Source organism: Manacus vitellinus, unplaced genomic scaffold (assembly GCF_001715985.3).
Source record: "Manacus vitellinus isolate BGI_N305 unplaced genomic scaffold, ASM171598v3 scaffold_52_pilon, whole genome shotgun sequence".
NCBI classification, from domain to species: domain Eukaryota; kingdom Metazoa; phylum Chordata; class Aves; order Passeriformes; family Pipridae; genus Manacus; species Manacus vitellinus.
Window position 1 is genome coordinate 1,605,691 of NW_021940628.1, and position 16,181 is coordinate 1,621,871.

Here is a 16,181-nt window from a genome sequence, read left to right on the forward strand (position 1 = left end):
GGACGGACGGACGGACGGACGGACTTGCAGGAGGCCGAGGCTGGTGGGATGGATGGTTTTACGCGGTGCAGCACAGCCGGGCCCGAGGGCCCCCGCGCCCACCGGCACCGCCCTCGCAGGGGCTGCTCCCCCGAGCCCTCCCCGGCCCACATCGGCCCTGGCCCGCCGTGGGTTTCAGGCCAGGGCGTCACAAGGCGCAGGGAAGGAGGGGGGGAAACAGCACCAGCTACCCACCCCACCCAACCCCCCCCGAGGTATCGCTGACCCTGCGGAGAATTTACAGAGTACATCGGTGGTTTACAAACAGGACACAGGCTTGGCACGAATTAGTAAAGCCTCGCGCGGCAGCTGCTTGTCCACAGCCCACCCACGGCAGCGGGTGGGCAGCGACGGAGCAGTTTGGCAGGTTAACAGGATCCAGGACCCCCTGGACCCCCCCCAGGCTGGGGGTGGCTGTTTGGGCTCCCTCTGCCGCTGTTCAGACCGACCCCCTTCTCCTGAGCTCTCCCGGGAGCGCTCCGAGGTGGCTGCAGGAGCCCAGGGGTTCACGAGAGTAAAAAACAAGGTACTTTGTAGGATCCCAAAGGCTTCCTCGGAGCCCTGAAGGGATCGAAGTCCCCCGAAGGGATGAGACTGTCGGTGTGGCAGGAGCACTGCCAGTCCCAGCCTGTCCCACTGCAGCCCCTCGGAGTGTGAGGAAAGTGCAGAGCTAATGCATAGTTATAAAGCCAATACTGAGAAACTTCCCGGGGTAATTAATCTCACTAGAGCAATTAGTGAAGTGGCACTGGTTCAGCCCAGAGGTCCAGCTAAGCTCAGTCTCCAGGCTCGGGTACAGACAGGAGGGCTGGGGCAGGGTGGGGTCAGGATATCACCACTCCCAGGATATTCCCTGGACCTGGAGCCCAGGAATGAAAATACCTCTTTTGATTTGGTCCAACAAAATTGTGCTTCAGGGAGCAGAAAAAGCATCACCAACTGGCTGCAGGCAGCTACTGAAGATGCTTTGTCTCCCCACATATCTGTAGGAATATGCCTAAAACCCGTTTCATTTAACTTTTCCTTCTCCAAATTACAAAATTACGCTCGCTCTGTAGCCAGGCATTGGCAGAGAGTAGGGGCAACTGCTCAGGGTGGTTTCAGATAAGGGAGGAAGGCTTTATGTCTGAACAACATCTTTGGAAAAATCTCCTGAAAATATTTTTAGTACTGCTGGCTTTTAGAACTGCTCAGTTCTCAACCAGGTAATGCTCTCAGGGCAGTTCCCAAAGGGAACTTCGTGGTTTCCAGGGTGACCTGGAAGGTCAAAGCAAACACAGAGAGGGCACTGCTGAGGGGACACTGGGAGAACCAAGGTCCCAAAGCCAGCGGGGTGGGAGCCCTGGGATGAATGGGGGGCACTGCTCACTGCTGTGTCCCAGAGCCTGGAGTGCATGGACTGCACTGGGGGGGCTCAGCCCCCCAAAACTGATCCTCACCTGACACCTCTGAGCTGCACCAAGTGCCCTGGTCTCCATTCCTAATGTTCCTGTGTGAAGCTCAGCACCTCCCTCAGGGGCACAGAGCCTGAATGAGTGAGACCTCTCTGCCACCAGGTCACACAAGGCCCTGGGAGGCCACTCCAGAGCTCATCCTCCAGTTCAAACCTCCCACGTTCCTGTCTGCACATTCCCAGCTACAGTCCCATCACACACTGGTTGTCACTGTCAATAAATGCTGTTGTCAGGAGCTGGCATCCATGGCACTGGCACGGAGGTGGGAGGAGGGAGCTTCCCACTGGTGCTGGAGTCTGTTCTCACCACGAGTGTTTGGTCATAATGGCAATTCTGCAACAGTCCAGTCCTGCAGATCAGGGTTTCTGGGTGATGCTGTTACATCTGGGTGATGCTCCTGAGTCTGAACAGGAGCTGGAAAAACAAATGAGGGTGGGTGGCAGACCAAGGCATATGCACTGAGAATGTATTCAAGTATTTTTTAACTCCTGTAAAATTTGCCTGAACTCAAAAGGGCAGGTTGTGTAAACTGGTATCACTTGAAACTCAGCCTCAAACCAACATCCAGAGCAAAGCCCTGCCCTGGGACTCTTTGCAGCTTAACATCAGTGTCTGGCATGAAGATGAGGAGGAGTTGCTGTAACCAAAATAGATCTCTGAAGTCTTTGGCTGTCTCTGTGGGGCATTCAGGTGCCTTTGTTTTTAGGTCTGCAGGTATGGTTTTGCTCTTTGCAGTCCTTCCTTCAGGAACTGGAGGTACGTTGCAGTTGAAGGGTCTTCAAAATTGGTTGAGAAACTAAAGATGCTGCTTTCAACATCTTCAGGCTTCATGGAAGTAATGTCCAGGAAGTAGTTGGCATTGATATGGTGAATCTGGGATGGAAAAAAGATGAGAGGGAACTTTAAGGGCCAGAACAATTCCCCATCCCCTGCCTTGGCCTCTGGCCAGGACAGAGGTGACAAGGCTGTAACAACTCTTACAAAACCAGCACCTGAGCTTCAAACACTTCCCACTCCCCATGGAGCTGGGAAAGGGGGACATGTGGCCACTGACCACAGAGAGGCTGAGCTGAGGTCTGTCCCCAGCCCGTGGCCTCATTGCAGGGGAGCCATGAAGGGACAGTGAGGGGACCCTGCAGGTGTGACCAGCTGGTATCTGCCCAGCGAGGGGCACAGTTGGACCAGCCCTGGCAGGATCCTCCCCTGCAGACAGCCCAGCCCAGCAGCTGACACAGACAGCACCGTGCTGCCAAGTGTCTGGAACTGTTGTTCATCAAATCCAAGGTGGGGGGGCTCTGAGAGGCTGCTGGGGAGCACAGCAGAGCCAAAGCGTGTGGACCTGCAATGGCTGATCTGCCATGACAAATCTGGGGAATCAAGAGAAAGATAAATGTGCTAGAAGGTACTGATAAGGAGATTTTCTCCAAAGGATGAGCACAAAGGACAATAGGCACAGGAAACAAGCTACAGTGGCCTCCCAAAGGTCGCTGACTGCAACCAGGGACAACGAGGAATCGCAGGCAGACACTTGGTTCAGGTCTGTTCCAGCCCTGCTGCTGCTCTGTCTCTGAATAAAAACACATTTGTTTCAGATTTCTGGGTAGAGCTGCTGCCTGTCTGCCACAGCATCCCTGGGAGCACCACACCATGAAGGGCAATGGCTCGAGGGGCCAGGGAATGGCTGGGGCAGTGGACACTCACTCCAGGGTCTGGGAGACCCTGCAGAGAACAGTTTCTAGTGGGAAGAGCCCAGCCCAGCTGAAGGGTATTGACTGTACCACGGTGCCGTTGGGGAGGCAGATGATCATCTCCACAGGGAAGTTGTATTTCTCCAGGTGCAGGTCAGCCAGTTTGCTGTAGAACTCATTCTCTCTGTTGCTCTGTAGGGAGACCCCAAAGAAACACGTTTGCACACCCCAGAACTGGCAGAACAGCACACGAGTACACTGACCATGTGAGGGAGGGACTGAAGAGCTGCTTTGCAGCGTGGTGGTAACTGGTGCCATTCTCACAACTTGCTTTACTATTCCCTCTCAGTCTCCCTCTTGCATTTCAGCTGTAGGTCTTATCCTTAAAGAATAAAATTACCCCATCCCTGGCGGTTTCCAGGCACACCAACAGTCTGATCCCAGCCTTTTCCAGAGTCTCCAGCTCTGTGACTGACAGCATGGGCCCAGAGATGGGCTCAGAAGTGGGGAATGGTGCAATCAGGAGACTCAGGGTTCAGAGGGTTACTTGTTTGCTCCCTGGGTTGCAGAGAAGTCAGCTGGTTGATGGCACCAGTGGCCTTGGGCAGGGCTGTCTCCCAGTGGAGCATCTGGTTTAGCTTTTAAAACTGGCACCAGGACAGAACCAAGAGGGTCACTGTGCCATTTCTTAGGCTGCCTCCATCTGGTGTCTGCTTGGCCCCTGCAGGGGCTCAGACACGGAGGGCTCGAAACCAAAATCCACCCCCCTGGCAGAGGTATGAGCTCCCCCTCCCCTGGCACCCCTGTGCCAAGCCCCATCTGCGCTCCCCAGCACCAGCAAAGGTGGCAGGTGTGGTGTGAGCCTCACCTGCAGCTCCTCCAGCTCCTTCACCAGGGACCAGCTGCTGATGAAGCTCTCGTTGAGCAGGGCGAGGATGGGCGAACTTTCCAGGACGGTCTCCCGGAGAGTTCGCCCCGAACCTGGCGCGGGGAGAGGCACAGAGGGGTCTGATGTGCTTCCTGAGGTGACTGTCACCACCATCATTCAATGCCACCCCGATGCCACCACTCTGGCTGGTGTGGCAGCTGACTCTGGCTCCCCCCCAGCCCTTCCCATTGTCTTTTTCCCTCCCTTGTTGGCAGTTTTCCACTGCTTTTGTTTCCTGCAGGTGCTGCTGACGGAAGGTTCACCAGAGCAGACCCCAAGCCAAAGTTTGCCACTGATCCCTGCAGATCCCCTCGAGTGCCACTCGCTCCTCATGCCCAGCAGAGCCCAGTGCTGGGGACTATTTAAGGGCAGACAGAACTAAAGATACCCATCCCCTCCCATCCATCCCTCCTACCCAATGTGGCATGGAAGTTCTTAGGCACTGGTGGGGGGAAAAGCTGTATATCAGGACAATGCCAAGCCCACATCTTGCTCTGGCTTGTCCTGTGCAGGTGCCAGGGCTGAAGCAGAGAGCAGTGTCCCTTTCACCCTGCCAGTGCTGCCTCTTCCCAAGCAGGCTGAGAGGGGAAGAGAAAGGGGGAAGATCCATGTCTCCACCTTGACAAAGGCACTTGACTCACACATTGGTCTGCAGCTTGTCTCAGGCAGATCTGATCCTGCCATTGGGGAACCAAGCTCATATCAGTAATTCCCCATTTCCAGCCTTTGTCTGTTCAGCATCTTCAGTGCCAAAAGGAGTAACAGAACATTTACTGCTGGCTCATGACCAGCCCCCTGACCCCCAGCTCTCCTCGGAGCCCAAACAAGGCACATCATCCCTCCCAGCCAGGCTGGGAATGCCCTCACCTCAGCAGGACTGGTCATCCAGGGCCCCCCACAGCAGGATGGAGTGCACCAGCTTCTTCTCTGCTTTTGCTCTCTCAAAAGCTTCTGTGAAGGGCAGGTAGGAGATCTGGAGGCAGAGAGACAGCGTGAGGAACAGACACAGAACTGCCCAGCCCAAAGAGGAGCAGCTCTGAAGGAACCAGACTGTGATCCCTCAGTGGTACCTGCAGAGCCCTGATTTTACTGACTGCACAAAGCATCTGCAACCCCACCTCAGCTGCCCGGGAAATCTGGCCTTGAGATATTTATTTACAAAACCTCACTGAAACAGCCTAAAAACTGACCCTGCACAGAGATTGTTCCAATCACTCAAATGAAAGGAACTGATATTAACATCTTGGCAGCAAGAAGGGACATTTGTAAGCTCAGGCACAAGAAGGCAGCCACTGAAACGTGTCCCTTCAGCCAAGGAAGCGGTGACAGGCAGTAGCCATCTGCTCCACAGGCTGCTGGCATGTTAAATAGTTTGGGTCACCCAGAGCTATAAATTTGTGTCTCACTGCAGGATGCAGAGGCACAGGCAGATTGTGTGTTCTCTGCTGATAAGGAAAGCTTGGTCCAAAGGTACCTGAATGCTGCAAAAGTAATGCCAGGGGAAAATCATTTGTAAGGAGCACGAGCCTCCTCAGGCATCACGGCAGCAGCCACTGATAAGAGGCAGGAAGGATGAGCCTCTGCTTACAAGACAAGCCTGGGACACCTGACATGAAGGCTTTGCTCCTGCCTGTGCTGCCCTGTGACCCCAAATGCCCTTTCAGAGATGCTGCACTCCTTCATCTGGAAGCTGAAGCCCATCAGGCCATGCATGCAGTGCCTGGAGGCACATGTTGAGCTGGAGACTCTCACACTGCTCTGAATGCTGCTCATGTCTGTGGGATCTGCTTTCTGCTTGTTCTTGAGGTGACTGGACGTCTCAGTGAAGACAACCTGCCCCAAATAAACGTGCCAAGGAAGAGCCCAGCCCCTTCCTCACCTTCTTAAATGGATACATGGCCACTTCCAGCTTCTGGGCTGCCTCTTCCCAAGGGATTTCCTGCTGCCAGGTTATCTCTTCAAACACAAACTGGATGGGCTCCCCTGAGGGGTCCCTGCCATCGATGATGTTTCCATTCTCATCATGGATCACGGAGGGGATTGAAGGTCCTGTCGATTCCAGCTCCATCTGCAAGACAACAGGCTGAGATGGACACTGCAGACACCCCAATCCTGGTCTTTCCGTACTCCAGGACAGGATGAAGATCCAAAATACGACTGTGCAGCTGCTAATGAAGGTACAACCTGATCTCCTGTCTCCTGGAGCTGCACTTTACCAGTTGCAGATGTGGGGGATCTACCAAGAAAGCAACTTCATTTCCTTCAGCTGTTGCTTGGCTGTGCTTGCCAGATTGGAAATGCATGAGACTCCATGTTCCCACCTTCCCAGTGGAGATTTTTAACTGTGGGACACCAGATCCTTAAAATCATCAGGACCTGCAGGGCTGATGGGAAGTTCTTGCTTCCATCACCAGCTCAGCCCTTACAGAGCCCTGGGAAGCCACAAGAGGGTGCAACAGGGAAAGCTGCTCAGGAGCTTCCCTGTGGCTCTGTTCCGGTACAGCTGAAATGATTTTAAGTCTGTTTTCCTGTCTTTTGGCAATTAAAAATAAACATGGACCTAGTTTAGGAGAAAAGGGGGCTGTTAAATTCAGGCATTCAAACCCCTGACTTATGTTTCCTGTCCCAAGAGCCAGGACTACCACAAAACAGAGGAATAACCTCATGCAGTTTCTAAATTCAGACCCACTGTTGTGAGCTCACCTCCTCATCTTCCCCTCCTGCCTGTCAGATGATGTTTTAAAAAAGGAAAAAAGTCACATGACTCCAGGAGCTTAGGATTCAACCCACATGGAGGGAAAAAAGAATATATCACAAAAGCTGGCAGTAGGGAGCCACACAGAGGACATACACAGACCAGTGGAAATTATATTGCAATACTCAAGAGAAGGCTCTAAAGATCAAGGATAATGGATGTGATACAGCTTGGGGCCACCAGAGCACAAATCCCTGTGGAGCTGCTGCCCATGGATGGAGCACTGGGAGTGACCACACACCTGAGGCAGGTATCCAATGTCCACTTCCATGCTGCTGCTCTCGCTCGCCCCGTACAGCCACTCCATGTCCACGTTCAGAGACCTGCAAGGTGAAGCATGTCCATAAAGCTGCATGTGGGAAACCCCCCAAAAAAAGGCAACACCCAACACTCCTCTTGCAGGGTCAGCACTGGAGCCTGGAGGCTCTGGCTCCTTGGAGATCACCGTGTTCCCTCCACCAGACCAGCACCACCAGATCCCCGCTGGATCAGGGCCCAGGCACCCACTCAGCACCCTGGGAAAACGCCCTCACACCTCTGAGCTCTGTCAAATTACAGAAGAGAGAGATGTCTTTGCTCCCTCTTCCTTCCCAGCACTTAACTCGCACATTCTAATCCTGCTGAACTTTTAAAAGTGTTTTTTTGGAAGCAAAAGGCTTTTGCAAGGAGCTGCTGGCAGAGCCCCGAGTGTCTGCTCGCGGTAAGAAATGTGCTGACAGAGCCACTGGGGTTGAGTCGCCAGGGTAATGTTATAATAGAATTTTCACTCCACACATCACGGGCAAAGAGATTTGAAGCTTTTCTCCCCTGAAACACTTCCAGCTCCTTGCCAGGAGAGCAGCAATGAGCTAGTGCAAAGCTATGCACACAAAACCTTAACCTGTGAGACTCCAAGCGAAAAATATGTTGAAGAAGGAGCATTAGGCCTTGCTTAACTTCAGTGGTTGAAGCCAGGCACTGGGACTGTGCCTAGGGCTGCTTTCCACACCCTCCTCATCCCCCAAGTACCAAGGGACAGTTACTGGTGAGTGAATCAGACCCTGGAATGTGTCAGGGATCCTCAGTGACTAGAGGAGATGCATTTACAGGCAACTGCAGAGCTCAAATTACTCCTTTTCCAGGAACTTGGCTCAAAACAGCATGGGCTCATCCACCACAGACAGATGTGGCTGCCCCATCCCTGGAAGTGTTCAAGACCAGGCTGGATGGGCCTTGGAGCAACCTGTTCTAGTGGAAGGTGTCTCTGCCCATGGCAGGGGGTTGGAACTTGGGGGGGATGATTTTAAGGTCCCTTCCAACCAAACCATTCCATGATTCTGTGATCACAGACACACAGGGAGCTTCTGCAGCTTCCCACAGGTACCTGACAGCCGTGGGAGCCCCTGCCACAGCCAGGGAGTGCTGGGACAGGAGCAGTGCTTGCAGCAGTGCTACTAATGAGGAGGCTGCTGCCTGTCTAGGGCAACAGCAGGACAACTTCAGTGTTTGTCTTCCCACGTGCCTGCAGGTTCCTCCTTCCAAAGTGGTTTGGCACAGGATAGCTCGGGTTTGGACACTCAGCTGCAGCAGGTGCCAGTTGCATTCAGGCTGTGCAAGGACAACTACTCCCAACCCTGTGCTCCACGTCCCCAGCAGCCTGTGCCCTGCTTCCCTCCTGTCCCCTCTCCATCCTTGTCCTTCCCTGCGTCTCCCAAGCCAGACGCCCCCTGGACCTGTTGATAAACAAAGCTATTCCTGAAAAATTGCATCAGAACCGGTTTAGGGAGCAACTAGAGAATTGAGGACACGGTGACCGTGCTGGGAAGGACGTGTGGGGAAAGCAGATGAGGAAACAGCAGAACCAGCCTGGCCAAAGCTCAGGCTGCAGCTCTGCCTTCCCTGCACTTCCAGGATGCCCACAGGGGACAGGGCTGTCACTGCACTTGTACCTTCACCTAAACAGAGCCCACCAGCCCCCCCATGCACACAGAGCCCCTGTATTCCAGCTGGGCCCTGTGTGTAACAATCCTCAAGTCTGTTCAGCAGCCAGGGGGAGGGAGAAACAGCTGTACCTGTTGTTAGGGACAAAGAGCTTAAACTCTCGGACATGGGAAGAGTCCTTGGAGAGGATGATGTGACCTGTGAATTGGCCTGGGGAAAACCAGAAGGGGAAGTCTGGTGGCTCGTTCAGCTGGAACTCAGCGTGGATCCTGAAAAGAGAAAAGGAGCCGTCAGCTGCAGTTCTCGGGGGAGAGAAAGGATCATGTGCTGCACATGACAGCAGGGAAAAGCTGTCTCCAGGCACCAGAAATTATGAACCTAAACTGGGGCAGAGGGGTGGAGTTCAAAAAGCTTTTCATGTCACACAATTAAGCGAGTAAAAGACTGGAGAAGATCCTCTGGGTCAGGAACATCTCCAGTATTGATGCCTTTTGGAATTGGGCACTAAGTGTCCATCCTGGAGGACAAATTACATCATCATTTCTTGAAACACAAGCACAGAGCAAGACCCCTTCAGCCTCCCTTCCAGCTTGATCAGGCAAATAAAAGTTGTAACACTCCCAATAAAACAAGTGAATAATTCCCCAGACTCTCCCCCTTGCAAAGACAGCCCACCCCTTGATTAACCAAAATCTAGCAAATTTCTTGCTAATCAGATTCTCCCCTTTCAGCCAGAACAGCTCCAAGGGTGATGGAGAATGGCTGTTGTCCTGCATGTGGGCACAGTCCCTGCCTCACCAGGGACACAGTGACACTGGGAGCAAGAGCTGGCTGTGAACCCCCCTCTTCCTTGACACTTCCCCTCCCTCCCAGCGAGAACACACTGGCCGTGCACAGGCAGCATGTGTGCTGTCTGCCACGGGCTCACAGCAGCCTTCTCCACTCCCCTGGGATATGGGACAAACTCAGAAGTGCCCCCAGGCCCCCCTCAAGGCCCCTGGACCCACCGGAATGCTATGGTGTAGTAGAAGCTGCTGATGGCTTGGATACAGGCCACGGCCCCCTGGGGGGCAAAGCGGGTCTTCACGAAGGGCCGGGGGTGGAACATGCTCAAAAGCTTGTGGATTATCACCTAGAGAGGCAATTGTAGGAGAGCAAGAATGAGGACAGCTCCTCCACGCAGGTTTGCAGCTCCAAAGCAACTCCCCACCAGAGCAGGAAGGCGAGAGAATGGCTGTGACTTTAAAACTAGCTCAGAGCCCAATCTATTCCCAAACTGAGGAGATGAAGCAAGGGATGGCTTTTAAAAATAAATCCATCTTCCAGGGTTTCTATGCTATTCCCATTGTTTGCAAGTTTCCATCATCCCAGTCAGGACAGTAAACTGATCTACGAGGCTGCCTCCATCCATAGGGTTTCAGATTTTGAAGGAGTGGGTGTGCAATCAATAATCACAGCAGGCTGTGAAGGTGCATCAGCTCAGTGATCCCTGACACCTGCCTGGGCACCCAGGGGAGGGTGATGCTCATGCCTGGCTTTACCTGCTGTGTACACACAGTGTTTTTCACTTGTCAACAAAAGTGTTCCCCTCTGGGGTAGCACTTGGCCACCGCTCCTCAAGGAATGATCACATCACATCACACAGCTGCTTTCTGGATAACCCCCTCTGGGAAAAACCATCCTAAAATCCCACATGATTAACAGAGCAAGATGAAGTTACTCAAGTCAGCCTCATCTTGCCTGCTCTCAGTTTTACCTCCAGCTTAGGAGACAGTGCTCCTGGCTTTCTGCTTCCTTAGAAAACCCAGGGAGACACATAACAACAGCCTTGTCCCTCTGGGCATTCCTGTGATTCATCTGGGCTATGAAGCAGAACATTTCCACCAACTACATCTCGGGTATATAGAAAGTGAGTTTCATCTCTCACCTCTTTGCCCTTGGGAGGCGGAGGGTAAAATCTGTTGTTGGAAAGATACCCAGTGAAGATGTTCAGTTCACTAGGAATTATCCACCATGGATCCCCGAGATCCAGTTTATTCTTTGGAGGAAGGAAGGCTTTAAACTGCCTGGCAAGCAGCACAGTCATAGGGGCTGCTGGGGCCGTCCAGTTCCTCAGCCCAGAGAGAGCAACGTGAGAGATCTGTGAACAAAAGACATTATCAGAGCCCAGACTGGACCCTTCCAATGCTCATGGATGTAAGGAGGCTTTAGAAAAGGGGGAAAAATATATATCACATTCTAAATTCTTCTGACCAACCCAAACAGTTCTGTCAGCTTTCAAGAATGTGAGTAATAAAGGAGAGGGGAACATGCCACCTAACACCACTGCTCCTGGAATTAGCTCCAGGAGAGCCACGTCTAATTCCTACTCCCAGCTTCCCAGGAAGGGTGTCTTAACTGGGGCATGGAGCTGCTGAGTGTGCTGAAAACACTGAAATGCTGCAGGAAGCAGAGAGTTTGCTCATCACATCAAATCCCAAAGGCTTCAGCAGGACTATGTCCCCCTCCTAACGCTCCAGCACACGTTCCCAGTGATGCTACCAGCCCACTGGACGTGCTTATTCCAGAATTTGTGGCCATATTTATTCCAGAATTTGTGGCCAAACACATCCTGCATGACACCTACTCCCAGGAAACCATCCTTGCTCTTCGTCATTGTTTCCATGACCAAAGGCTGGAATTTTGCCACAACGGACAGAGTCTCCCCGCTTGGATCGGGCGTCTCCTCCTCTTCAAATTCTGGGATGGGAGCAACCCCTAGACAAAAGGACAGGAATTTAAGCAGCTGTTTCCCCTCCCTCCCTTTTTAAGCAATTGTGAAATGATTACACATTTATCCCAGCAAATCCAGGAGCACTGGGAGTTTCCCAGCTGTCCCTATGCAGCAGAACTCAGACCCACCCCAGAGACAGTTTTGGCTGCAAGAATTAAAGGGGAGTCCTCCTTTTAGCAGCCAACTTGGTGGCTTTAAACTGAAAGAGAGTGGGTTTAGATTGGACATTGGGAAGGAAATCTTCCCTGTGAGGGTGGGGAGGCCCTGGCATGGGTTGCCCTGAGAAGCTGTGGCTGTCCCATCCCTGGAAGCATCCAGGGCCAGGTTGGACAGAGCTTGGAGCAACCTGGGCTAGTGGAAGGTGTCCCTGCCCATGACAGGGAGCTGGAACTGGATGAGCTTTAAGGTCCATTCCAACCCAAACCTGTCAGGGAATCCATGTTTCCATGCCTCCAAACCCCACAGCTCAGCCAGGAAGGCTCCCCACACCTCGGAGCGATCCCAACACGCGCTCGAGCCAATCCACGACAGCACAAGCAAACACTGTCTGTGTTTCCACTGCACTGGGAGCTCCACTGTGCATCATCATCCCCACACTTCTCCCTGCCTGGCACCAGCAGAGACATTTGCTCTGCACTGATATGGTCTCCAAACATGATCTCCCACCACTGCCATCCAAGAGAGGCCGCCCCAGCCGGGGGAGCGGATGAATGGAACGCTGAGACTCACTAATAGTTCTGGCCTAGCCTGGGCTGAGCTGTATTTGTTGCATTCACCCATCCCAAATCCCCTTTAAGCTCCAGACAAAGTAACTTATGTACTTTGCTAGTCCAGCAATGGGATCCTCCATCTTATAAAAACTCTACTTTGTGAAAGTGATGTCTAGGGCTTAAGCCTTTCCAAAAACATGTAAAGCTTCACAGCCTCTCTTCGTGTAAATAAGACCCAAAACAGCGCCCAGAAAATAATAAAGTGAATAAAATATTAGGTGAATAAAACCTGTGGAGTGCATTAGCTTTGGTTTTTGCTTGGTCTGTGCAGGGAGAGCTCTGTAAGACACACAGGTACCTACCTGTCAGCTTCTCAGCTATTGGCTTGAACTCCTCTGGGCTGAGGTACAGGTCATTGTTTGTGTCCAGAGAAGAAAAGAGGAACAGCCCCTCATTTCCCAAGGACTTCAGAGCCAGCTCCTAGTTTGGGAAGAAGAGGCAAGTGAGATTTCATCCCAATCTCTTGCAGAAATCCGCTCTGGCCCCTCTCAGCCCCGGAGTTAATCTGCATTCTTCCCAGCACACAAACACCATCCAGGGGAAAGATTAACACCCCTTGGCAGGATTTTGTGCTATTTACAGTTGGGATCAGTGTCCAGGAACTGTTGGCACGAGAATATTAAAACTGCATCTGGCTGAGTAATTCAAACTGAACCATTTGCTCAGAGTCAGATTAAAAATCTTTTGTCAGACACATTTCCCACTTTTTCCAGCTAGTGAGTCCTAAACCTGTAGATATTCAGAGCACCTGGAGATAGTGATTGCTGGAATGAACTGATGGGTAGTGAAACAAAGGCAGTCAAATTCATGAGTATCCACATCACAAAAACACAAAGGGAATGAGCTGAGCCCTTGGAACTCTTGAGATCCAAGCCAGCATTACTGCCCACAACTGCCCTGCTCTGGTCATCCAGCCCTGGGACTGGATGGAGCATTCTGGCTCCCTGTTCCCTCAGCCATCCATCAGGGAGCCACAAACCCCATGGTCCTCTCCAGAAAGCCCCACAAGATTCCAGCCACCCTGTGCCTCAGTTTCTCCCTCAGCAAAGCCCACATGGAGACCCAGCATGGCTGAAAGGCGATGTCTCCCTTGCAGCAGCCCCAGAAGGGCTCTGGATGCTTCCAGTTATTTCCACTCCACAGTCTCAGCCCTGCAGGGAAAGGGAAAACTTGGAGGCACAACAGAAGAGCTCCACGTTGGTGTGAGAGAAGAGAGAGATATGGAGCAAGTGAGACAAGCCCCTCACTGCCAGCCCTCGGCACATCCCCTGTGATCCATCACTTGGGGCAGCTTCCCCTGACACCCCTCTGGAAAGACCTGGAGCTGTGAGCACAAATCCTCTGTATTCTGCTGCTCTCCATTGCCTGCAGCACCACCACCATCCCCAGAGCTCCTGAATGAGTTTATTTTCCATCTGTTGCCTGCCAGCCTGAAGCAGCACTAATGCAGCCTGGAAGGCTTTGCTCCCATCAACTGCAGCAACAAAAGCACTTACGAGCCTTCCAGGGCAGTTCCAGGCCTGAGACAGAGAGAAATAAAGACCCTGGAATACAAACTGGAGATCTGGATGTGGGCATGGCTGAGGAAAGACAAGGAGGGGAGAGTGCAGGGGCTACACAAGTGAAAAAATAAAGGAACAAGACGGTTATTTGTGCACAGGAACAATCCACTGTGGGCTGCCCACACTCCTGGGGCTAAAACTGTGCTTCTGTTCCCAGAATGAATGGGGATGTGCATCCTTGGCCCTGTAAATGGGGAATGTTTCCCTGAGCACCGGCCCTGTCAGCCAGCTGCCAGGATCACACCACAAAGCCTTGTGCCAGGCTCCAGGACTTCTCCCAGCTTTCATCTGTTTGGACTCTGCCTGCTGCTGGAGCGTGGGGAGAAATCATCATCCCTTACTGAGCAGGGCTGGAGGCAGGAGGAGAAGCAGCTGCACCCCACAGGAACATCTCTGGCTGCAGCCAAGACAGCAGGACGTGAAGTGGGAACACAGGCGTTGGATGAGAGCATCCAAAACTCAATGTTCAGACCGCGCTGAAAGCACGGTCACATCCCTCAGCTGCACTGACACACGGGTTAAGAAGTGACAAACCACCAGCAGGACCCCAGGAGCGCCCACCCGGCTGGAGAGAAGACCCCAAACACAGAGGAACAAAGGTTTCCAGGGAGAACACACCAGTCCTGCTGCACTCGGCCACGAGGGACGATAAAAGTGATGTTCAAAAGGGGAGAGAGATGTCAGGGCTCGGCCTTCTACTTTCTGATAACATTCACATGAAAGAAAGCTCTCACAGCTTGTGGGGTTTTTTCCTTTTTCTTTCTAATCTGGGATTATAAGAAACACAAAGTTCCCCCGTTTGTGCCAGAGGGGTAAGACCAAGGTTTTTTCAGTCTTTCTGCAGAGTTGTGGTTTTTCACAAAGAGTTTTCCTCTCCCACCTGCTTGTGGGTTGCTTAGCTAAACAAACATTTCCATAGAAAGAGACAAGACATATGTTTGAAGCAAGAGGAAGAAAAAAATGAAACCCTTGGGCTGTTCACATTTTGTTCTCCTCTCCAGCAGGACCCAGTGACAGCTGTCTGCCTGTCCTCTGGAAAAACACAAACCTCCAGAAGACCTGGCTTGTGTCAGGCTGTGAGGACTGTCCTCACCCTTCTGTCCTTGAAGGAAAAATTCTTCTAATTAACTGGTTTGAATCACTTTTCCCTTTTTGCAATGCAAGAAGACACAAAGAAAAGAGGCATCCTTTAAAAACATCCTTTAAAAACACTTCTCCTTGTACTACAGAAATATCAAGAAGGGGAAGCCTGCTCTTTTCCCAGAACCTTCTCAGATGTTCACAGACGAAGCGCAGAGCCAGGGGAGCGCCACCTCCAACAAAGGTGCTCTCCAAAGCACGGCACAGCCGTTGGAATTATGGGGATTACAATCAAAACCAGTCAATCAGCCTAATTTCAAAGAAAAAAAACCCCAAACACACACACAAAAAACCATAAAAACCCTGTTCCTGTTTTCATCCCCTGTTTTTTTGCTGCTTCTGCAGTGTCCTACACAGCCCGCAGCAGAGGAGGTGCTGCTGCTCCTGCTCTTCCTCCTCCTTCCAGGGGGCAGCTGGTCTCACTGGTCACTGCTGGAGCCTGGTGGCCGCCACAGCTCCGTGGTGGTTTCAGCCTGGTGGCAGCCACCACAATCCCTGTGGTTGCCTCAAGCCCAGTGGCCACCACAGCTCTGCAGAAACCTGTCAGTGGCCACCTCAAGCCCCGTGTCCACTGGCGTGTGGTACCACAGCTCAATGGTGGCCACTTCAGCCTGGCAGTGGCCACCTTAAGCTCTGCAGCTGCTGATACCTGTTTGTCCCTGCAACTGAGTAGTGGCTGCCATGGTTTTGTGGTCACCACGGCCTGGCAGTGGCCACCTCAACCCAGGCAGCGCTAATGCCCTGTGGCCACCTCAACGCCAGCAGCCACCGCAGCTCTGTGGTCACTTCAACCAGCAGCCACTGATGTGTGGCAGTCACCTCAGCCTGGTGGCAGGATCTCAGCCCCTGTAGCTACCCCAACCCCGGTGGCACCCTCAGCCTGGCCACAGCCACCCCAACCCCAGTGGCAACCTAAGTGTGGTGGTCTCCTCAGCCCAGCAGCAGCCACCTCAACCCCTGGCGGCCACTTAAACTGGCAGACATCACCTCAGCCTGGCCGTGGCCACCTCAAGGCCAGCGTCCACCCCAACGCTGGTGGCCACCAATGCCTGACAGTCACCTCAGTCTGGCCACAGCCACCTCAACCCCAGTGGCCACCAACTCCTGGTGCTCCCCTCAGCCCAGCCGTGGCCATCTCAACCCCAGTGGCCA

General features: G+C 52.8%; 1 protein-coding gene across 1 annotated transcript; it reads right to left on the bottom strand.

Annotated features, from left to right (window-relative positions):
- Positions 1–109: 109 nt before the first annotated feature.
- SELENON (selenoprotein N) lies at positions 110–12,760 on the bottom strand. Its single transcript, XM_018081399.2, has 11 exons — positions 12,630–12,760; positions 11,411–11,541; positions 10,712–10,924; positions 9,792–9,916; positions 8,916–9,053; positions 7,106–7,187; positions 5,989–6,177; positions 4,977–5,082; positions 4,050–4,162; positions 3,272–3,373; positions 110–2,366 (listed from the first exon to the last, which is right to left on the bottom strand). The coding sequence occupies exons 2-11, from the start codon at positions 11,447–11,449 to the stop codon at positions 2,196–2,198; spliced, it is 1,278 nt and encodes a 425-aa protein (XP_017936888.1). The 5' UTR covers positions 11,450–11,541; positions 12,630–12,760; the 3' UTR covers positions 110–2,195.
- Between the last annotated feature and the right edge of the window lie 3,421 nt (positions 12,761–16,181).